Genomic DNA, 24938 nt, shown 5'->3' with positions numbered 1-24938 from the left:
CTTGGCGCTCCGGTACCGCTTCCTGTGAGGTAGCGGAGAAAACAGTCTATGACTTGGGTGACTAGAGTCTGACAATTTTATGGGCTTTCCTCTGACAACGCCTATTATATAGGTCCTGGATGGCAGGAAGCTTGGCCCCAGTGATTTACTGGGCCATACGCACTACCCTCTGTAGCACCTTATGGTCAGATGCCGAGCAGTTGCCATACCAGGCGGTGATGCAACCCGTCAGGATGCTCTCGATGGTGCAGCTGTGTAACTTTTTGAGGATCTGGGGGCCCATGCCAAATCTTTTCAGTCTCCTGAGGGGGAAAATGTTTTGTCGTGCCCTCTTCACGACTGGCTTGGTGTGTTTGGACCATGATAGAGCGTTGGTGATGTGGACACTTGAAACTCGCGACCTGCTCCACTACAGCCCTGTTGATGTTAATGGGGGCCTGTTCGGCCCACCTTTTCCTGTAGTCCACGATCAGCTCCTTTGTCTTGCTCACATTGAGGGAGAGGTTGTTGTCCTGGCACCACGCTGCCAGTTCTCTGACCTCCTCCCTATAGGCTATCTCATCATTGTCAGTGATCAGGCCTACCACTGTTGTGTCGTCAGCAAACTTAATGATTGTGTTGGAGTCGAGATTGGCCACGCAGTCGTGGGTGAACAGGGAGTACAGGAGGGGACTAAGTACCCACCCATGAGGGGCCCCAGTGTTGAGGATCAGCGTGGCAGACGTTTTGTAGCCTACCCTTACCACCTGGTGGTGGCCCGTCAGGAAGTCCAGGATCCAGTTGCAGAGGGCGGTGTTTAGTCCCAGGGTCCTTAGCTTAGTGGGCACTATGGTGTTGAACGCTGAGCTGTAGTCAATGAACAGCATTCTCACGTAGGTGTTCCTTTTGTCCAGGTGGGAAAGGGCAGTGTGGAGTGCAATAGAGACTGCATCTGTGGATCTGTTGGGGCGGTATGCCAATTTGGAGTGGGTCTAGGGTATCCGGGAGGATGCTGTTGATGTGAGCCATGACCAGCCTTTCAAAGCACTTCATGGCTACCGACGTGAGTGCTACGGGGTGGTAATTAAGGCAGGTTGCCTTCGCTTCCTTAGGCAAAGGGACTATGGTGGTCTGCTTGAAACATGTAGGTATTACAGACTCAGTCAGGGAGAGGTTGAAAATGTCGGTGAAGACACTTGCCAGTTGGTCCGCACATGCTTTGAGTACACGTCCTGGTAATCCATCTGGCCCTGCGACTTTGTGAATGTTGACCTGTTTAAAGGTCTTGCTCACATCGGCTACTGAGAGCGTTATCACACAGTCATCCAGAACAGCTGGTGCTCTCATGCATGCTTCAATGTTGCTTGCCTTGAAGCGAGCATAAAAGGCATTTAGCTCGTCTGGTAGGCTCACGTAAATTGGCAGCTCGCGACTGGGATTCCCTTTGTAGTCAGTAATAGTTTTCAAGCCCTGCCACATCCGACAAGTGTCAGAGCCGGTGTATTAGGATTCAATCTTAATCCTGTATTGATGCTTTGCTTGTTTGATGGTTCGTCTGAGGGAATAACGGATTTCTTATAGGCTTCCCGGATTAGTGTCCCGCTCCTTGAAAGCGGCAGCTCTAGCCTTTAGCTCGATGCGGATGTTGCCTGTAATCCATGGCTTCTGGTTGGGATATGTACGTACGGCCACTGTGGGGATGACGTCGTCGATGCACTTAATGATGAAGCCGATGACTGAGGTGGTATACTCCTTAATGCCATTGGATGAATCCCGGAACATATTCCAGTCTGTGCTAGAAAACCAGTCCTGTAGCGTAGCATCCGCGTCATCTGACCACTTTCGTATTGAGCGAGTCACTGGTACTTACTGCTTTAGTTTTTGCTTGAGGGCAGGTTTCAGGAGGATATAATTATGGTTAGATTTGCCAAATGGAGGGTGGGGGAGAGCTTTGTATGTATCTCTATGTGTGGAGTAAAGGTGGTCGAGAGTTGTTTTTCCTCTGGTTGCACATGTGACATGCTGGAAAAAAAATTGGTAAAACTGATTTAAGTTTGCCTGCATTAAAGTCCCCGGCCACTAGGAGCACCGCTTCTGGGTGGGCACTTTCTTGTTTGCTTATGGCCTTATAGAGTTGGTTGAGTGCGGTCTTAGTGCCAGCATCGTTCTGTGGTGGTAAATAGACGCCTAATAATATAGATGAGAACTCTCTTGGTAGATAGTGTGGTCTACAGCTTATCATAAGGTACTCTACCTCAGGCGAGCAATACCTTGAGACTTATGTTAGACATTGCGCACCAGCTGTTATTGACAAAAAGACACACACCCCCACCCCTCCTCTTACCAGACGTAGCATTTCTGTTCTGCCGGTGCATTGAAAATCCCTCCAGCTCTATATTATCCATGTCGTCGTTCAGCCACGACTCGGTGAAATATAAGATATTACAGTTCTTAATGTCCCGTTGGTAGGATAATCGTAATCGTAGGTCATCAATTGTATTTTCCAATGATTGCATGTTAGCAAGTAGAATTGATGGCAGTGGGAGTTTACTCGCTCGCCTACGGATTCTCAAAAAGCAGCCCGATCTGCGTCCTCTTTTCCTCCGTCTTGACTTCACGCAAATAACGGGGATCTGGGCCTGTTCCCGGGAGAGCAGTATATCTTTCTCGTCAGACTCGTTAAAGGAAAAATCTTCTTGCAGTTTGTGGTGATTAATCCCAGTTCTGATGTCCAGAAGTTATTTTTGGTCATAAGAGACGGTAGCAGCAACATTATGTACAAAATAAGTAAAAAAATAAGTTACAAACAAACACAAAAAACGAACCAAATAGCACAATTGGTTACGGACATGTAAAACCTCAGCCATCCTCTTCGGCGCCATCTTAACTGCTGATTGCAGCTTTAAGGGGATTTTTCAGTCAGCTATACATTTCTTGTATTATAGTTGAAGGCTGCTTGTTTACACTGTAATCCTCACTCAAAGACAGATGTGAATGAAGGACTGAAACAATAAATTGAGCTTATTATTTACAGTATATAACAAACAATATAGGTTATTGTTTTGGACATGTATTCACAGAGCTTCTGAGAGTAGGATTGCTGATCTCAGGTCAGGTCCCCCCTGCTCATGTAATGCTATGTATAATGATTTTAAAAAGTTAAACTGATCAGAGAATTGGCAATATGATGGTATGATTTATCATCTGATATACTGTAGGTCATAGCTGTAGCCTTACCCCCATGCACCTGTTCCGAAACAATTATGTTTACAATGGAACAATCATGACCCGTTTTTCATAACATAATATCTCCTTTAATAGGGTAGAATCCTTCATCCTCTTGTACACTGGTATAATCCACTCTTTGAGTTCCAGTACACTTGAGTCTATCAGAGGATGTCTAGGGTCCTAGACATGCTCTGATAGAGAGAGATTTTATCGACGAGTGTTTTGGCCTGGAGGGCTGATATTTCAGATATGAAGTCTGTACCACTGCGGTGAGTCAGTAGTCACTCATAAAAGCGCTTTGAACGAAAGGGCAAGGCGTCAACAAGGTTGTCAATTCAACACGGCAGAGAACAGAGTGTGTGAGAGGGTGAGGGGCGTGTGTGTGTGTGTTTGCGTGCACACACACACATGCTTATGTTCCTGACTTAGTTGTGCATTTTATGTATGTGTGTGCGTGTTTTTTATCTTATTTCACCTTTATTTAACCAGGTCGGCCAGTTGAGAAGAAGTTCTCAACAAGTTCTCAGTGTGTTTATGGATGCGTAGTCCTGTCAAAATGACCAATCATCATAATATGCAGTTAAACATGGCTAGACAGAATCAGTGGGGAGGTATTATCAGTAGGCCTGACTGAATATTTTATTCTAATAAACAAACCTGCAGTTAATCATGTTTTGTAGCAGAATGTGGTTTGAGCCCACATGTATTCCTATGACATCATCTATGCAGGCTTCAGACGATTTCTTATAAGTTACTCTTGTCCATGATTCCAAAGTTCTGGTAACTTCTCCAGAAATCCTGGTTGGAAGACCTTTTTTTTATTATTCCTTTCTGATTGGGGAATCTTCCAACCGGGATTTCTGGAAAACCTGGGAATTTGTGTAAAGTTACACCAACCCATGGGTCTGGTCAGGGTTACACACTAGTTGTCTCATGACTCTGGGAGAAAAATAACCAAAGTGTAAAGCATTTACAATGATTGATTTACACCACAGAATGAGACACAGCTGGTGTCTGTCTGGCTCTTTCTAATTCCTTTGGTGTTGTGACATCAAACAATGTCTTTGCTGTGAGCAATGTCAGTGTGGCTCTGTCCTGGGATTGACATGTTCTCACTAGGAGAGAGAGAGAGAGAGAGAGAGAGAGAGAGAGCCGGTTAGGTTACACTCAGACATTTGTTCATCAAACGTACTCGGTGTTCCTATGAATCGAAGTTCTTTCAATGATACACTGAGTAACAGCACAGGTTCTTCTTCTCTTTGGTTCTCGGAGGAACCCAGAGAAGAAATGTTCTATGAACTAGAACTTGTCAGTCTCCCAGAGCATCATCGATGAGTAAAATGTGCCAAAACTTCCCTGGGAGATGAACTGAAAGCTAGTAGCTAGTGGACAATCCATCCATCCAAACAGACAAGACAAACCACTTAACACACGGCGTAGCTAGCGGCTGGTCCCTGTTGACAGATGTTAGCTCTGACATCAGCATTCGAGCGGATGTTGTGCTGACCTGTGTTCCTTTCTTTCTCTCTCTCCACATTTGGTGGAAAGGGCTCCCCCCTATCTACTTCCCCAGAGTCAGATGAACTTGTGGATACCATTTTTATATCTCTGCGTGCAGTTGGAAGGAAGTTGCTAACCAGCGCTAGTGCAATTGTTATCTAGCATCAGCGCAATAACTGGAAGTTCAAGTCCCGCAAACTGTTGCAGTTTGCATAAATCACTACTCAAACAAGAAAATACATGTCTGTATCCTTATTATGGATGTCAACATATGTAATGGGTGAGGACTGTAGCGCTATCAAAATGGCAAAGTGCATTTCAATCGGACTGCATCAGTTTTATTAGTTTACCACCCCAAGGCAGTGCAACATACACAGCGTTCCAATCCAGTTTACTGTCAAAAATGTGTATAATAGCTGTTTTGTAATGATATGGAAAATGTAGGTAAGAGTGAGGCTGGTCTTCTCCCTTGGAAAAAGGCCCAGAATAAAATGTATTGTTGACTAACAAGCTTATCAATTGTTGTGTGTGTGTGTGTGAACCCTGCTTTTCTCTCTACGACTCTCCTGTTGGTTTGTCAAGGCATCCTCTTGTCTTGGAATTTCCCCTCTGGGGGCCGTCGATAAAGTCCATTCATCCATGCATTCATAGAATATCACTGACACAAAAATCCACCACAAAATGAACATAACACAGGACATCTTGAAAATCTTACAACGTATATAATTGACACAAGGTTCCAGGAACAAACAACAGCAAATTACACATATTGACTCAAAACACTTTGTTCTTGCATCTACCATCACCATAAACACAACCTCTCCAAATGTAAAAAAAAAAAAAAAAAAAAAAAAAAAAAGAATGCTATGGTTTTCTTTCAAATCGTCACCTTTGGGAAATGCTTGCCACATTCAACTTGTGAAGGGGAAAGAGTAGTGTTCAGGGCCACTGGTTATATCAGACCTAGGCTCAAATAATATTTGAAATCATTTCAAATACTTTATCTGTGCTTGATTGAGCTGGCCTGGCTTAATGGACAAAATAGGGCCATAACTGCAAACCACATCCATTTGCAAAACCCCAGGCATGCTAGAGCAAACGTGTTCGAAAGATTTCAATATTATTTAATCCCAAATCTGACATTGCTATTTCACCCTTCTCAGACTGCAGCCATCTCAGTGGTCCATCGCCATCTGCATAATCCTAATCAGTAGACGTATATGGAGTGTCGACTCGCCTATCAATCCACCATCTTGTGATCTCTATCTTTGTGCAGATTGCCATCCTATCGATTACCTAGGCCTCTTGCGTCATAAAAGTGCAGCATTTAATAAGAGGCAGTGGACTTTGAACTATTCAGATTAGAGCGCGAGAGTGGTTGGAGGAGAGAAGAGGGGGAGTAAGGGTGTTGGGGGGTTGTGCAAATTTTGTCCGGTGGCATTGCGAAGCGTGTCCATTGAAAGTGAGTGAAGTCGTCGTGAGTAAAAGTGGTTAGTTGTCTTTTTGCATTGGAATGTCACTGCGGGGCAGTCACACCGGCAGATACGGCAGTTTAAAACCAGGGACCCCTACACAAGCTCACATGGTACCCTCTTTATCAGAGCACTACCTTGTCACAAAATTTATCAAAATATTTCTTGGCCTCTTCACACGTAACCTATTTAACAGAGGTTCATAAGGTTCATAACCGGTCCAAGAGGACTCTTGTAGGTTTTTCACTCAATCTATCAATTGAATAATGTAGTGCATATCAGATCAATGGAATATAATTGTGTGAAGGTTGGAAGGAAAACCTGGATACAAAAGGATCCGCCAGGACCGGCTTTGATAACTACTGCAGTCCTCCTACTTGAGTGTTCTGAACTCTATGGTTCTGAACGGGATCATGTCAGTTCCTGTGTGTCCTCCCGAAATTCCTGCCTCAGAAACCAAAAAGGTCATGCCTAATGGACGTGTTGCTTTGCTACCTCAGTTCTAGTGCACAGTCATAGGCTGAAGACCTCAGTTCTAGTGCACAGTCATAGGCTGAAGACCTCAGTTCTAGTGCACAGTCATAGGCTGAAGACCTCAGTTCTAGTGCACAGTCATAGGCTGAAGACCTCAGTTCTAGTGTATGACCTTGTCTCTGGAGTCATAAATCTCTCCAATCTCCTCATTGATTGCACTTTCGATGTCGGCTATTGACGAGCGCAGACCGTATCAAAACATCTCCACTCGTCCCTAAGGGGGCCTATTCAGTCTGTGGATAGAAATATATTGCTGTACAAGAGACAATGTTTTTGATATCATGTGGAGTAAAGCATTGAATCAGTTCTATACAATACGTTTCTATCTTGTTGAATAAGCCCAAGAAGACCTTCTTTATCACACACACACACACACACACACACACACACACACACACACACACACACACACACACACACACACACACACACACACACACACACACACAACCTTACCTCCATCCCTCCCACACAGTGGTCTAAGACTGAGAGCCTTGACAATTATTTGAACTAAGTTGAAGTACATCCTTCCTCCCTGGCTGCAAGATTTTCATCAGCAAAGGCCTTCCACAACATTCCCACAATATCCCAATCATGTTGCAGTATGATGAAGCTCTGTCATTGCCATAATGCCCCAAAAAAAGCATTGGAGAATAATTTGCAGGTCTTCATAACAGAGGAATAGTATACCATGAAAAATAGCCTGGGAGGCAGAGAGAACTGAGAGAGGGAGTGGGAAGAGAGGCCCTGTGTGAGAAGAAGGGAGAGAAAGAAGGTGGGAGGTGAGAAGAAAGAGAATGAGATGAGAGGAGGGAGAGAAAAAGCTATTTGAGTGATCATCACAGAATTCCAATCCCTAAGTCAACCCGTCCAAACAGAGAAACGGTCGGTCAGACACATGTACACAGTCTGCTTTACAACAAGTGGTTATAGTGCAGTATGTAAAAAACACTCCACTGTAGCTGGCTGGCTCTGTCCAAAAGTATTCATCATAGGTACCATAAAATCTTAGTCATTAACAAGAAAGTAACACATTATTATGTCGACCAAGGTCCATTATCTGAAGACAGAACAGAGGAGGCTGGTGGAAGGAGCTATAGGAGGACGGGCTCATTGCAGTGGCTGGAATATGGAAACCACTTGTTTGACTCCATTCCATTGATTCCAGTCCAGCCATTACAATGAGCCCGTCCTCCTAAAGCTCCTCCCACCGGCCTCCACTGAGACAGAACAAACGGCAGTACACACCCACACAGCCCATATACTACCATATTCTGCCAATATAGTGTCAATACAGAGGACTACTGTGGTCACACTAACACTGTAATGTGTCCAAAAATGTTTCCAAAAAAATTCCCCATCTGGGCCTATAGAGCCACCAAAGCCTAGAGAAACAGATCTGCTCTGGGAAAGACAGAAGTAAGGGTGGAGGGATGGAAGGATCATGTCTGTGTGAATATAATCACGACTATTATTACTGCCCTATATTATCAAGCAGAGGGAAAAACTGCTTATGTGAAGCGTTTTAATTTTCTCACTGTTTCCATGTAATGTGTGGGTTTAAGGGTTTAAGATTTTTAGGGCCTTACCGAAACCAGATTATCTTTCATAAAACTCATCAATAGTTTATTTAGTTTGAGTTTGGGGTAGAAGTAGTTTTTCTATAAATATTGGGGAGCCCAAAGACGCTCCGGGGGGATTATATTCCTCTGTTTTTAATAAATAAATCATCTCCTCAGACATAAAGGCTGTTGACATGATTAGGAACACAAACGTTTGGCTCAGCATGACTGAAAAGTCCCCCTTACACAGCACAGCGTCAACCAACACTAACATCCTGTATATCTCTATAGTCTTTAGATTGACTCTTAACATGTCTTAGGTACAGATATCTCAGAGAACCCAAACACCAGAAAACAAAACAAAATAAAAATGTGAAAAGACCAGCTCTAATGGTGCCGTATACCGTAAAATAAAAGACAAGAACAGAACCAAAAAATCTCTGAATAATATAATATTCATTACTACTTTTGTTCTTATCCGAGACCAAAAGGAAGTCCATTCGTTTTTGTTTGTTTTTTGTTTTGGCAAAGTAAGTAAGTAACCCCACGACATCTTCTCTTCCTACCCCTTGTCCTGCCCCCCATGTCCCAAACTCAGTCTATATTGGTGGAATACCCTGTCAATTATCGCCGGAGCAGCAACATAACCAATGAGAGCAGGTAGAGGGCGATGGATGGGAGGTTGTAGTCAGCTGATGCTTTCACAACCTTCTTGTTCTCCGGAGGGTAGGCGTACACTTTGGGTCTGTCTGTGCTGGGGGCCATGAGGCGCGGGCCGCGGGGACACTTTTCATCTGTGCACATCCCACTTCCTGAACCACTGACATCATCACCTGAAGACAAAGCCAGAAAAGAAAAACAAATTTAAAAAATTTAGAAGAAAAAAATACAGTTTCTCTGGCTTATATGCCAGTTATAACGAAGTTGAAGAGAATAGGTAAGTTAGAATGTTAATCTTACAGGGCAATTCTACCACTTTTCAACCTCATATTCATTATATCAGCGCCATACCTTAGTCTATGTGAAAACGGCGCATTTCTACGTTTTGTTTTAAAAAGAAAAAAGATTATCCCCTTATACTTGTGGGTATTGACCTATATGGATAGGGCTAAATTGAAATGTTTCTTACAGAAGTATGGAAAGCATATCACTAACCATGGTAGAAATTAAAAGGGAACAATTTGGAGATTATGCGAAAATTATTATACTGAAGATGATGACACAATAGTTAACCTGACACAAGACTGAATCCAAACACATTACACTCAAATCAAATCAAATGTATTTATAAAGCCCTTTTTACATCAGCCGATGTCACAAAATGCTATACAGAAACCCAGCCTAAAACCCCAAACAGCAAGCAATGCAGATGTAGAAGCACAGTGGCTAGGAAAAACTCCCTAGAAAGGCAGGAACCTAGGAAGAAACCTAGAGAGGAACCAGGCTCTCTTCTTCTGGCTGTGCCGGGTGGAGACTATAACAGTACAAGATGTTGCTTAGTCCGCAGTTTACATTTTACCTTTTATTTGATTTATTTTTAACCCCTTTTTCTCCCCTATTTCGTGGTATCCAATTGCTAGTTATGTCTTGTCTCATCGCTGCAACTCCCGTACGGACTAGGGAGAGGCGAAGGTCGAAAGCCATGCGTCCTCCAAAACCCAACCCAACCAAGCCGCACTGCTTCTTGACACAATGCCCACTTAACCCGTAAGCTAGCCGCACCAATGTCTCGGAGGAAACACTGTATACCTGCGCCCGGCCCGCCACAGGAGTCACTAGTGCGCGATGGGATAAGGACATCCCTGCCAGCCAAACCCTCCCCTAACCCGGACAACGCCGGGCTAATTGTGCGACGCCCCATGGGTCTCCTGGTCGCAGCCGGCTGCGACAGAACCTGGACTCAAACCCAGAATCTCTAGTAGCACAGTTACCACTGCACCACTCGGGAGGGATGAGCATTTTAAATGTACTGTACTTTTCGCCTCATTTGTTGATAAGAAAATCTGAAAATACTCTGGATACATTCAGTAACATGATCAGAAATTCCTGTAAAATGTGGGGTAGGTGCAACATACTGTAAGACAAAAACAATGACAAGGGTTTGAGTGAGAGGACAAACTGGTGTTTCCAAGTGGCCACACACCTCTCCAAAGTGTGGACTATTTCTAAGTAATTTCAATGCACTTTTATGACTCAAAGAATAGTCTTCAACTATAACGTGCTTCTTAAGCTATCCTAGCTGTGCTGTTGAGAAACTGGAGCAAGCACACTTGTAGTTGTTTTGTTTGGAACACAGCCCTGCATCCCTGCCTTTACACAATTTCTGTTGTTATTTACACAATCCAAAAACAGTCCATTATAAATCGCAATCTGGGTCAGGTGGGCATAATTTGAAAGCTTGTTCTATTGCCAACATAACTAGCTAAATGATAAAATACGATCTTGCAGTGTTAGGCTTTCAAAAGGCAATTCAGAGAAGCAGATCATAATTCAGATGTGTGGTCTACGGCTAATTTCCTTCACAATACAACAAACAGGCTCATTCTGTTCAGAATAACCCAGGGCATGACGCCATGTCATATTGTAACTATACATCAAACATAGTGATCATAAATGTTGACACTGTATATTACATGAGTTTTATGATATGGAAATGCTATTTGGAGTCACATGTGTTTGGCTTGCTTGTACGACATCAATGCGGTATTTTTTATAATCCTCAATGTCTCAATCCTCAATGTCAAAATACATTGAGTGTCCGTGATTTACAGCATGTCCCTCACTCAGACAACAAAACATTTGCAAAAGTTGCCCAATTAGCGGGAGGGATGGGGGCAACTTCTTGTTGTGCGATGTGCTCAAGTTCAGAACAGCTGTCAGTCGAGACCTATACAGCGCTGAATTACACATAATCCATGGCCGCTAGTATTTCATAATTAACTTGTGTAGGAGCCAAAATCGAGGTCTAAGTTGAGCTCTTTATGGAGAAAAGTTTGACATTTTGCAAAGTAAACATAATGCCAAGGCAGATTGTGGCGATTTTTGCCCAAAATCCTTTATTACAACGTATGTTTTTACACTGCTGATTGTATCAGTGTTTTGCTGTTGGAGTCCTGAACAACGGCCCAGTCAATGCATTACTCAAAATCCATCTAGCCAACAAGTTATCTATTCATCTCTTGTAAACAACCGCCGAAAAATGCGATCTCACCCTCTTTCAAACATTAAACCAAGCAAAATTTCTCTGGGATCCTCAGGAGAAACCAAAATGATTGTTCGTGGGTCATTTGAACATCAGAAGCATCACCTCAAAACCAATCAGATTGAAAAACTATTGACTGATTCAAATTTGGATTACCTTTGTTTATCTGAAACATGGCTAACCAAAACATCACCCGAGGCTGCTTATGCTATGCCAGGGTACAATGTTTTCAGAAAAGACAGACAAATGGGTGGGGGACATCTTGTGTATGTAAAGCAGTGGCGGTCGGTGCCTTTTAAGATGAGGGAGGACATTTTTTTTTTCATGAGCATGGCCTTATTTCTATTACAGCATATTGGATGACTGTCATTCATATTCCATTCACCCAGTTCAATGTAACATCGATAGGTTTAGGCTACTGCATTATACTCAAATTTGTCCTATACCCATCATGAGGTTGCTCCAACCTAGCCTATGAATGAAAGTTTACAACGTAGGTGCACACCGGTTGAGATAACATTTTGATGACAAACAGGGACACATGAACAGACAGTGACACATTCAATACCGCCTTACACACTCTTGCCTGCATCTAGCTTATCTAGGGTATAATCATTAGTCCAACAGTGGCAAACGTTTCTACTGGACAAATTCAGCAATTTTTATCCCCGTTTTGTTTGCTTCCGCGCGTTAAGAAACGTTTTTCAACAGAATCGGCAGAATGAATGCACCTCTGATCACGCATAAACAAAGTTCATTTTCATAACAGCCACGTTGTATTCATTCTAGCCTCTAGTCTATGCACTCTCCTCCGGCTACACCATTGTGCTTCCGTACAGAGTGCTGTTGAGGCTACTGTAGACCTTCATTGCAAATCAGCGTGTTTTAATCAATTATTTGGTGAAGTGAATATATTTAGTATAGTTTTATCTAAAAAAGATAACTTTGTCAATGTTTAATTTTTTTTTTTTAATGATATTCACTGAGGAGAATGGTCCTCCCCTTCCTCCTCTGAGGAGCCTCCACTGATGTAAAGTATTAAATGCACCCAACTTGAATTCACCCGCGCAATGGAAATCAAATGTATTGCAGTAACTGGAACTATAAATGTCATTCACTGTTGTTGGCATACAATATACTGCCCACCATCATCAAACAACATGTTCTATGAACATTTTGAAGCAATTCCACCAGTGGAAAATAAATAAATATCAGATCATAATCTGACTGTCATTACCAAGAAGCTAACCAAAAAGAAATGAATGTACAGACAAGACAAAAAGCAGGTCTCCAACAGCATACCTTTTGAGTCTTTGTCCTCAAAACTGCTCTGAAAACAGGTGTAAATTCCGAGATTAGGATTTATAAGGATCTGCGCAATAAAGTTGTCACCAAGCTTAGAAAGGCCATAGCCAGCTTTTATATTGGTCTTATCAACCAAGCTAGAGGAAATAGTAAACATCTATGGGACAATCTCAACACATTATCCAAAAAATGTGTAAAAGCATAGCAGGAAAATACAAGGAATTTTAAAATGAAGATGAAATAGCCTCAACATTTAACAATGTCTTTAAAGACTCAGTTGAGAACCTGACAGTAACATTTGGCCATAGAAATAAAGTGATCACTTTCCCTGACTCTACCTCTCCTGTTTTTAACATAGCTGAAGTGCCTGAGCAGGAGATAATTAAAATCCTAACTAATCTTAAAAACTCCAAGGCACAGGATGTGTATGGAAATGACTCCGCCCTCCTGAAGAAAAACTCCAGCACCCTGAGCTCTCCAGTCACTCATCTGGTAAATCTATCAATTAAACAAGCAGTGTTCCCTGACGACTGGAAATCTGCTGTCATAACACCAATCTTCTAGGCTGGAGATGTGGCCAATTATAGGATCATCAGCATTCTCCCAAAATAGCTGACTGGTTGGACCACTCATGTCTAACATTGAACACAACTAAAACTGTCTCCATCAGGAACAGTGAGACCCATCAGCCTGAGGAAACTGTAAAAGGGACAGAGGATTGAGATGGTTTCACATTTGAAATAATTATTGACTCTAACCTTTCAAAAAACAAATAAAACAAGTATATGGAACAGCAAAAAGCAACCTGGTAAATGTCAAATTCATCAGAAACCAAATGTCAACAGATGCTGCTAAACTTTACATGCACGCAATGATTCTCCCCCATCTGTTTACTGTGTCACAACCTGGTCAAAAGATAGTATCACGGCAATGAAACTACTCCAAAAGCTTTATATGATCTAATTCCTTATCCCTTTATAATTCTTAAAACTACAAACAGCATTTGAATCAGGCATTTGATGGGTTAAGGTTAGGGTTAATGTTTCCAGTAAGACTCAGTTTTAGATTTTGGTTAGTTGTTTTGCAGGTCAGCAGTGTCCTTATACTCTCCCAGGTTCAAGCCCCAGATTAGGGTTTCTGTGCCATTGCTCACACAATGAGATTTACATAATGCAGCACAATAAAATAAAACAGTATACTAATCTTACCTCAGTTATAACAAATGGCATAACAATTTAGACCAAGTTCTTTAGCCGGTAACTTAATTCCAGCTCAATCCTATAAAAATAGCACTGAAATAGCGACGTCTTTTTAAATCATGTGAGCTAACTCTTCACTGATGATAGGCTTCTTAAATATTCTCTCTCTCTAGGTCTACTTTATCAACAAACAAAAAAAATGTTATGAAAGGGATTGGAAAGGGATTGAAAGGGATTGGTTTGGTTTGCTAGCAACACACATAACAAGCTGGATGGAGGGTCGTTCCACCTCAAAAAAGCACAAGAAAGAAGATTTAGACACCCACTATGTCAGTTTGTTCTGAAATCGTTTAGGTTGTTAGAAACTGATCAAATTAGCCTTCCTGCAACATTTATTTTGCTGAAATATAATTGATCTCTGAGAAATTAACGTAACTGAATGCCCACAAATTGGCAATTGTTTATTTATGAGATTCATATAATAATGAATAAATATAGTACCTAACATTTGGATCAAACTTTTTTCTAAGGCACCGTTAGACACCCCACACGCCACGCCAATCACACCCAGACAATGAGTATATAGTATCAATTCTCTGTTTGACAAGTAGTATGGAGCTGTAGCTCAGAGTATTGTTTATTCATCCTATGTAATGTATTCTCAGTGAATTTGGTAATGTTTTTTTCCCACTGTTCAGAAACATTTATCATTGAAGTTATTTATGTCCCATCCCACATCCTGAAATTACCCCGTTCTGATCAGTAGATGGTGCTGTTCCTCCTCCAATTATTATTTTTTGAATCCCCCACCGCCCTCATCATTAAAGGGATAGTTTACCCAAAATAAAAAATTACATGTAGACTATAAGCTGTCAATGGTCAAGAGGGGTATCCTAAGAACCAGGTTTGAGGAGTTAGCAAGGTAACTTTGGTCAACTCTGAGTTTAACCGGTCACACGAAAATGGCTCACCTTTTATCCAGGTAAATTTCTATGGCAACGAATCATTCAGAACTTACCTGCTCCGGGGCAGGCTAACTCACAGCTAACTCCACTTAACCTGAATGAAATGACTGAGCCACAAGTTGAGAACCAATGAAATCAGATTCCCTCCCTCTTGCAAATATTGTGGCATCATCCTCTTCATTTGAGGAAGAAGACTGTAAAATATTTTATTAATCAAATGTCTTTGTGTGCAAATGTTTTTCAATTATCAAATATATCACATTACACATTTAGAAATGCATTTTAAACTTCATTCACAGTAACACTTTTGTATGACTTAATACAATTATTTTATCGATTGGAGTGGGAAAAAGGCGCTTGTGGTTGTGCATTGATAAGCACATCAAAGTCGGCTATAACGATAAGTAATATAAAAAAAAGACGGCACTTCTAAAAGCCTATTTCACACCACAGCCTCTTAAATTTGCAACTTGTAAGATAACTTTTCTTTAATTTAGATTTTGGCACAAATTAAAATGTGCCACTGAATCGACCCATGGGTTGATGTTTCAGCATCGCCTCAATGAAGAGTTTGGCGTTCAACTAGCCATGTGCAACATGCATGCACAGTTATAAGCCTGCTAGAGTTAGCGTCAGGCGTACGAGCAATATCCACCGTCGTAGTACGGATAAAGCCTGAGCTGGAATGTGAAGCTAAATGAAGCTGGTTAGCTTCAGAAACCCTGAGTAAATTTTGCTTGCCCCTCTGGTATGACAGCAACCCATGTTTTGGTTTTGTTTACCAACCATTGTTTCAAATGCTAACTTTTCAATGGTACCTAAATTAGTATTTTCACGCTTGTCCAAATCATCCTAAAGTATTTAAAAATGTATTGTGTAACTCAATGATGTTACATATAGATGACTTGGATATGAAGTGTGAAAATTCAAATGTTTCTAATTTAATTGACATGCATTGGATTTCTGCCACAGATGCTAAAAAGTTAGCATTTGAAACAGTGGCCAGGTAAACGAAACCAAAGCATGGGTTGCTGTCATACCTGGTCCATAAACTGCTACGGGGTAAGACAACCAATACGTAATTGTGTCATTTGGGTGAACTATCCCTTTAACAATGGGGGGAGGAGATTATAAAAAAACATAAACAATAACCCAATAGCAGGAACACCACCATCTAGTGGTCAGAAACTGGTACTACCAGGATGTAGGATGGGACATGAATCCAGTGACTTCAATGACACATTTTTCTGAAGAGGGGAAAACAACATCCCCAAAATCACAGAGAATACATTACATAGGATGAAGAAACAATACTCTGAGCCGCAGCTCCATTCTACTTGTCAAACATAGAGAACTGATACTGATCGTTGTTGGGGTGGGATTGGTGTGGGGGGTCTGCGCTTTTGACCACTTCTTCGGATTACTCATGTCTTACTGATTGTTAGAAATATTTTGGTCCAAATCGGATGTTAGGTACTATAATTATTGAATATTGTATTAATCCTATAAATAAATTAGCTTAATCTAATTATATTTAAATAAAATAATGCTTACGGAATTCTTATCTTATCTGTTTCTAACTACAGAAATGATTTCAGAACAATCTGAGATGGTGGGTGTCATGGTTTGATGAAATTACATGGAACGACACTGGAGACAATCAAAACAACATATCAGATATTTCCAGTAGTCATGTAATGTCAACATATGGCACAATCTCTTTCATAGTGTTTTGACCATGAGGGAGACCTCTCTGTTGTCCACACAGCTTTTGCCCTCAGGAGTAGGATGACATTGCACCTAAACTCCATTTTGCGATATTCCCTCTATGGTTGGAGTCAGTATTCGCATAAGATGAGCTGATCCTAGATCTATACTCACTGGTGTCCTGAAAGTCCACATCGTTGCCATTGAAAGCGTTCTTGAGGCGGTTGGTCATGATCTTGAGCTGCATGATCTGTTGGCGTATAGTCATGTCTGGCTTGGTGATGTCAATCTCTACCTCAGGGTTGTTGATCTGACTAGCCAGGCCGTCACCCATCACCTCTGGAAGGTACCTTGGAGACAAGGAGAGAGGATGACTTGGGAGAACTCAAATACACACACATACATGATCCACACATGCAGAGGCACCCACACAAATATGTATGCATGCGAGCATGAACACACACACATAGCATACATGCACACACACAGACGTGGTTTAGGGGTCCTACCTGGCACGGGCCATGCCGTTCCAGCACTTGTCTGCTTGGGCCCTAGTGGCCACCCTGTCACTGCAGAGGGTGCTGGGTAACGAGACCCAGTAGGGCTGCATGTCCCTCAGCCTCCTCGACACATCAGACACCTGGGGGCGTTTTGCAATGGAAAACGAAAACAAGCATTTCTTATTGGACCAGTTCAGGTAGTCCCTCCCTGTTTCGGTCCCATTTCTTTAATTTGTTGCTTAATGAATACAACCTGTGTACTGGAAACTACTATCAACAGCTATTCAATATCATGTTTGTTCAAGCATTCACGCTTTCTGCAAATAGATTTTGTATGAGCAATAAACAAACAACAACAGTGTGTTCATTTTTGGTAGACAATGGTTGTTTCCATTTCCTCACATTTCATATTCATCTGACTCATTGCATTCTTGACTGTAGCATTACACGACTTAACAGAAACCGTATCATATATATATATATATACACTGCTCAAAAAAATAAAACTGAACACTAAAATAACACATCTGAATGAATGAAATATTCTTATTAAATAATTTTTTCTTTACATAGTTGAATGTGCTGACAACAAAATCACACAAAAATGATCAATGGAAATCAAATTTATCAACCCATGGAGGTCTGGATTTGGAGTCTGAAAGTGGAAAACCACACTACAGGCTGATCCAACTTTGATGTAATGTCCTTAAAACAAGTCAAAATGAGGCTCAGTAGTGTGTGTGGCCTCCACGTGCCTGTATGACCTCCCTACAACACCTGGGCATGCTCCTGATGAGGTGGCGGATGGTCTCCTGAGGGATCTCCCCCCAGACCTGGACTAAAGCATCCGCCAACTCCTGGACAGTCTGTGGTGCAACGTGGCGTTGGTGGATGGAGCGAGACATGATGTCCCAGATGTGCTCAATTGGATTCAGGTCTGGGGAACGGGCGGGCCAGTCCATAGCATCAATGCCTTCCTCTTGCAGGAACTGCTGACACACTCCAGCCACATGAGGTCTAGCATTGTCTTGCATTAGGAGGAACCCAGGGCCAACCGCACCAGCATATGGTCTCACACTGGGTCTGAGGATCTCATCTCGGTACCTAATGGCAGTCAGGCTACCTCTGGCGAGCACATGGAGGGCTGTGCGGCCCCCCAAAGAAATGCCACCCCACACCATGACTGACCCACCGCCAAACCGGTCATGCTGGAGGATGTTGCAGGCAGCAGAACGTTCTCCACGGCGTCTCCAGACTCTGTCACGTCTGTCACATGTGCTCGGTGTGAACCTGCTTTCATCTGTGAAGAGCACAGGGCGCCAGTGGCGAATTTGCCAATCTTGGTGTTCTCTGGCAAATGCCAAACGTCCTGCACGGTGTTGGGTTGTAAGCACAACCCCCACCTGTGGACGTCGGGCCCTCATACCACCCTCATGGAGTCTGTTTCTGACCATTTGAGCAGACACATGCACATTTGTGGCCTGCTGGAGGTCATTTTGCAGGGCTCTGGCAGTGCTCCTCCTGCTCCTCCTTGCACAAAGGCGGAGGTAGCGGTCCTGCTGCTGGGTTGTTGCCCTCCTACGGCCTCCTCCACGTCTCCTGATGTACTGGCCTGTCTCCTGGTAGCGCCTCCATGCTCTGGACACTACGCTGACAGACACAGCAAACCTTCTTGCCACAGCTCACATTGATGTGCCATCCTGGATGAGCTGCTCTACCTGAGCCACTTGTGTGGGTTGTAGACTCTGTCTCATGCTACCACTAGAGTGAAAGCACCGCCAGCATTCAAAAGTGACCAAAACATCAGCCAGGAAGCATAGGAACTGAGAAGTGGTTTGTGGTCACCACCTGCAGAACCACTCCTTTATTGGGGGTGTCTTGCTAATTGCCTATAATTTCCACCTGTTGTCTATTCCATTTGCACAACAGCATGTGAAATGTATTGTCAATCAGTGTTGCTTCCTAAGTGGACAGTTTGATTTCACAGAAGTGTGATTGACTTGGAGTTACATTGTGTTGTTTAAGTGTTCCCTTTATTTTTTTGAGCAGTGTATATATATATATATGAGAGAGAGAGAGAGAGAGAGAGAGAGAGAGAGAGAGAGAGAGAGAGAGAGAGAGAGAGAGAGAGAGAGAGAGAGAGAGAGAGAGAGAGAGAGAGAGAGAGAGAGAGAGAGAGAGAGAGAGAGAGAGAGAGAGAGAGAGAGAGAGAGAGAGAGAGAGAGAGAGAGAGAGAGAGAGAGAGGACAGTAACACTGACCAGTTTCTCCAGCCTAGCCCCAGAGGTTGGGCTGTCCTCCACTGTAACCTTCCCCCTCCTCTTCACCTCCTCCAACCCGGTGCTGCTGGTTCCTCCCTCCCTCGGATTCCCACATGCCTGGAACACCTGAGAATAGAGAGAGGGGGACTTAGAGGGCAGAAGTGACCAAATGATTCAGTTGAGAGGCATTTATTTAGGGGCAAAAGCTACAACTCTTGAGACAATCCGTAAAATAATACCTTCATTTTGGTATTTTGTATTTTATTAGGATCACCATTGGATCACCATGGGGTTTATATGAGTCTTGAGGATTTCAAACTAAATCTCTTGCCCAATCGGATGAACAACTACCACAAACCATATTTAACTTTATTCGACACATAATTCTACAGCTGCACCATCGAGAGCATCCTGACAGGTTGCATCACCACCTGGTATGGCAACTGCTCGGAATCTGACCATAAGGCGCTACAGAGGGTAGTGCGTATGGCCCAGTACATCACTGGAGCCAATCTTCCTGCCATCCAGGACCTATGTAATAGGCGGTCAGAGGAAAGCCCATAAAATTGTCAGAGACTCCAGTCACCCAAGTCATAGACTGCTTTCTCTGCTACCGCACGGCAAGCGGTACCAGAGCACCAAGTCTAGGACCAAAAGCTCCTTAACAGCTTCTACTCCCAAGCCAGAAGACTGTTGAACAATTAATCGAATGACCACCAGACTATTTACATTGACACCCCTCCCCCTCCATTTGTTTTGTACACTGCTGCTACTCGCTGTTTATTATCTGTGCGTAGTCACTTCACCCCTACCTACACGTACAAATTACCTCAACTAACCTGTACCCCGCACACTGACTCGGTATCGGTACCAGCTGTATATAGCCTTATTTTATTGTGTGATTTTTTAAGATTTTTTACTTTTGTTTCTTTGGTAAATATTTTCTTAACTCTTCTTGAACTGCACTGTTGGTTAAGGGCATGTAAGTAAGCATTTCACGGTAAGGTCTACACTTGTTGTATTCAGTGCATGTGGCAAATAAAGTTGGATTTAATTTGAGGTGGCGCACAATTGGCCCAGCATCGTCCGGTTTCGGGGACGGTTTGGTCGGCTGGGATGTCCTTGTCCCATCGAGCTCTAGTGAATCCTTGTGGCGGCCGTGCGCATTCACGCTGACTTCGGTCATCAGTCGTATGGTATTTCCACCAACACATTGGTGCAGCTGGCTTAAGCGCATAGTGTGTCAAGAAGCAGTGCGGCTTGCCGGGGTCATGTATCGGAGGGCACATGGCTCTCGACATTCGCCTCTCCCGTACGGAGTTGCAGCGACTGGACAAGACTATAACTACTAATTGGATATCATGAAATTGTCGAGAAAAATCGGTAAAATAAAAAATACATTATAATTCTAATATAAAAACTAAAAACAATGCAGAGCGAAAGAAAATATAGAAATAATAGAAAAGTAATAACACGTAATAAAAGTCATAAATACACAATGAGTAATGATAACGTGGCTATATACACAGGGTACCAGTACCGAGTTGATGTGCAGGGGTACGAGGTAATTGAGGTAGATACAGTATGTGTATATAACTAGGAATAAAGTACCTAGTCAACAGGATAGATAAACAATAGCAGCAGCGTATGTGATGAATCAAAAAAAGTTGAGTGCAAAAAGGGTCAATGCAGATTTAACTAACTATTTAGCAGTCTTGGGGGAAGAAGATGTTCAGGGTCCTGTTGGTTCCAGACTTGGTGCATTGGTAGGGCTGTTACGGTGACCGTATTACCGCCACACTGGCAGTCACGAGTCATGATGGCAGTCAAATTCCACGTGACCGTTTAGTCATGGTAATTAGGCTTCTCCAAGCTCTGATGATGCTGATGATCATTAGTAGCCTACCAAACTTGCTAACTGCCTGGTACTCAGCACTCTATTGTCCCTCTAATAACTCTGACATCAATACAAATGTAATCAAAAATCTAATCAAACACTTCATGAAAGCCCATGAGCGCAACATTTCTATAGGCTATGCAATTGCGTGAGATAACAGTGATGGCCTCTATTAAAAAGAGGAGCACCCATCAGCTTTCTATTTGCTAGATCTACTATATTTATGTCTCAACTTTCCAAATATTAAGCACATTGCTTGTCTTTACAACAGGAGTATAGCCTACCTGGCTGGCATGAACATGAAATACTGGAAAATAATCCTTCATTCGCTATTTAAGTTCATAGATGACATGTATTATTTTCCCCTGCACTGTTTCGAGACAGGTGCATGATAATGGTCCTATTCTAAATCAAAATAAATGTCATACATATATTATTTAGTATATGTAAAGACAAGATTAAATCAAGATGGGTTACAGTATTAGCCTATCATTTGTGAATGATATATTATCACTTGTTAATGATGCCCAGATGGTTTGCAGAAAGGCAAGAAACACATGCCTTTTTTAAATACTTTTTCAAATCATAGTCACAGACCTCATGTAGCCTGGCCTATATGTTTTGACAAGGTTTGTATCGCAACTAGAGTTTGGAGTGTGACTGTTTGAGGTTGTGGACAGGTGTCTTTTATACTGATAACAAGTTCAAACAGGTGCCATTAATACAGGTAACGAGTGGAGGACAGAGGAGCCTCTTAAAGAAGAAGTTACACGTCTGTGAGAGCCAGAAATCTTGCTTGTTTGTAGGTGACCAAATACTTATTTTCCATCATAATTTGCAAATAAATTCATAAAAAATCCTACAATGTGATTTTCTGGATTTTATTTTCTCATTTTGTCTGTCATAGTTGAAGTGTACCTATGATGAAAATTACAGGCCTCTCTCATCTTTTTAAGTGGAAGAACTTGCACAATTGGTGGCTGACTAAATACTTTTTTGCCCCACTGTATGTATACCAGTACGCAGCACATTTCAAGTTTGGGGAAGATAAATTTCATCATAAAAATGCACCTTTATAATAAAAGCATTACATGCATAATCGCATTTGAGTTACTTTTGAGATTGGTGTTTTCCCGCTAATGGAACATTTGCACTTATAGCCTACAGCCATGTGTACATTGCTGCGCTTATAATGTGAAGAAATAGCCTAATAGTTTATCAACATTAAGCTAAATGTTGTGATCTGTTCTGATGTATTATTATATACCAGTCAAACGTTTGGACAGACCTTTATCTTTATTTTGACTATTTTCTACATTGTAGAATAATAGTGAAGACATCGAAACTATGAAATAACACATATGGCATCATGTAGAATCAAACTTGATTTCTAAATAAATCACTGACAATTTCACCACTGTACCATCACACCTCCTCCTCCATGCTTCAAGATGGGAACCACACATGCGGAGATCATCCGTTTACCTACTCTGTGTCTAACAAAGACACGGCGGTTGGAACCAAAAATCTCAAATGTGGACTCATCAGACCAAAGGACAGATTTCCACCAGTCTAATGTCCATTGCTCGTGTTTCTTGGCCCAAGCAAGTCTCTTCTTCTTATTGGTGTCCTTTAGTAGTGGTTTCTTTGCAGCAATTTGACCATGAACGCCTGATTCACACAGTCTCCTCTGAACAGTTGATGTTGAGATGTGTCTGTTACTTGAACTCAGTGAAGCATTTATTTGGGCTGCAATCTGAGGTGCAGTTAACACTAATGAACTTATCCTCTGCAGCAGAGTTAACTCTGGATCTTCCTTTCCTGTGGCGGTCCTCATGAGAGCCAGTTTCATCATAGCGCTTGATGGTTTTTGCGACTGCACTTGAAGCAATGTTCAAACTTCTTGATATTTTCCGTATTGACTGACCTTCATGTATTAAAGTAATGATGGACTGTCGTTTCTCTTTGCCTATTTGAGCTTTTCTTGCCATAATATGGACTTGGTATTTTATCAAATAGGGCTATCTTCTGTATACAACCCCTACCTTGTCACAACACAACTGATTGGCTCAAACGCATTAAGGAAAGAAATTCCACAAATTAACTTTTTACAAGGCACACCTGTTAATTGAATTACATTCCAGATGACTACCTCATGAAGCTGGTTGAGAGAATGCCAAGAGTGTGCAAAGCTGTCATCAAGGCAAAGGGTGGATACTTTGAAGAATCTCAAATATAACATATATTGGTTACTACATGACTCCATATGTGTTGTTTCATAGTTTTGATGTCTTCTCTATTAATCTACAATGTAGAAAATAGTAAAAATAAAGAAAAACCCTGGAATGAGTAGGTGTGTCAAAACTTTTGACTGGTACTGTATATATACAGTATATATATATATTTTTTTAAATTACCCCCCTTTTTCTCCCGAATTTCATCCTATCCAATTACAATCTTGTCTCATCACTGCAACTCCCCAACGGGCTTGGGAGAGGGGAAGGTCGAGTCATGCGTCCTTTGAAACATGACCCGCCAAACCGCGCTCCTTAACACCGATCCACTTAACCCGGAAGCCAGCCGGACCAATGTGTTGGAGGAAACACCATTCAACTGACGACCGAAGTCAGCCTGCCCGGCCCGCCACAAGGAGTCGCTAGAGCGCGATGAGCCAACTAAAGCCCCCCCCAGCCAAACCCTTCCCTAACCCGGACGACGCTGGACCAATTGTGCGCCGCCCTATGGTACTCCCGTTCACGTTCACGGCCGGATGTGACACAGCCTGGGATCGAACCCAGGTCTATAGTGATGCCTCAAGCACTGCGATGCAGTGCATTAGACCGCTGCGCCACTCAGGTTAGTGGTTGTATTAATTTGTGATCTATCCCAACCCACAACTGTCCCAGGCTATGTTTGGAATATTTATTTCTCACACAGAACAGAATAAGTCAACTCTTGTACTATGGGGATAGTAGATTGACATAGGCTAGTGTTTTGCTGTTTGTTAGGCCGGCTCATCTTGTTGGCTGACGAAAAGTAAATGTGGACAGTTCTTCAAATATCTTGAATATGTGCCTCGGAATTGAATAAGGACGCGGGCGGTTGCGTCCCGGATGTCTTCACTTGTAGTCTATGAAAAAGAACCGATCACATGACGGAGAGCAATTTGAGTGAGAGGTGCTTTGGAGCATGCCGCCGGGAAATTCGAGGTATTATCAAGTACTTGTGAAATTGTGACTGAGAGACTGATGAAGTCTTTACATCCTGCTCAAAGAAGAAAGCAGAGTTCACTTTTTTCAAATCATCATTAGAGTTGCATCATTCAGCCTTAAAATGTATTGAAAATCTAAACATACAGCCCAACATTTGTATCACAACTAAAGTTACATAAATAACTAACTTAAGCATATAGGAGTACCTGTTTCTTTGTTAACCACTCAACACAGAATATCAGCATGTGCACACTCCCTCAAATCATTTGGAGAAAATATCCTTTCTATTTTATTAAGCTGTTACATTCCCCAGTTTCTATGTTGTGGTTTTGTTAGTATGTGTGTGTTTCAGGATGGCTTCCTGAAATTCCCCCAAGCAGCTGATTGGTCGGCCCCATTGCTAATTGGAGCTGACC

The 24938-nt window shown here is 42.3% G+C and overlaps 1 protein-coding gene across 1 annotated transcript in view; it reads right to left on the bottom strand.

The window, feature by feature from the left end:
* Positions 1-8899: 8899 nt before the first annotated feature.
* The window catches only part of LOC120019858 (glypican-1-like), a 147376-nt gene continuing 131337 nt past the window's right edge, over positions 8900-24938 (bottom strand). The window contains exons 7-10 of the mRNA XM_038963271.1: positions 19414-19539; positions 17163-17293; positions 16828-17003; positions 8900-9108 (exon numbers count right to left, since the gene is read on the bottom strand). Coding sequence (XP_038819199.1) covers positions 8900-9108; positions 16828-17003; positions 17163-17293; positions 19414-19539 — 642 coding nt within the window. The remainder of the gene's footprint in view (positions 9109-16827; positions 17004-17162; positions 17294-19413; positions 19540-24938) is intronic.

The sequence above is a fragment of the Salvelinus namaycush genome, chromosome 25, assembly GCF_016432855.1.
Source record: "Salvelinus namaycush isolate Seneca chromosome 25, SaNama_1.0, whole genome shotgun sequence".
Classification (NCBI taxonomy): Eukaryota; Metazoa; Chordata; class Actinopteri; order Salmoniformes; family Salmonidae; genus Salvelinus; species Salvelinus namaycush.
The sequence above is the reverse complement of the archived record's forward strand: the minus strand, read 5'-3'. Positions and strand labels throughout refer to the sequence as shown.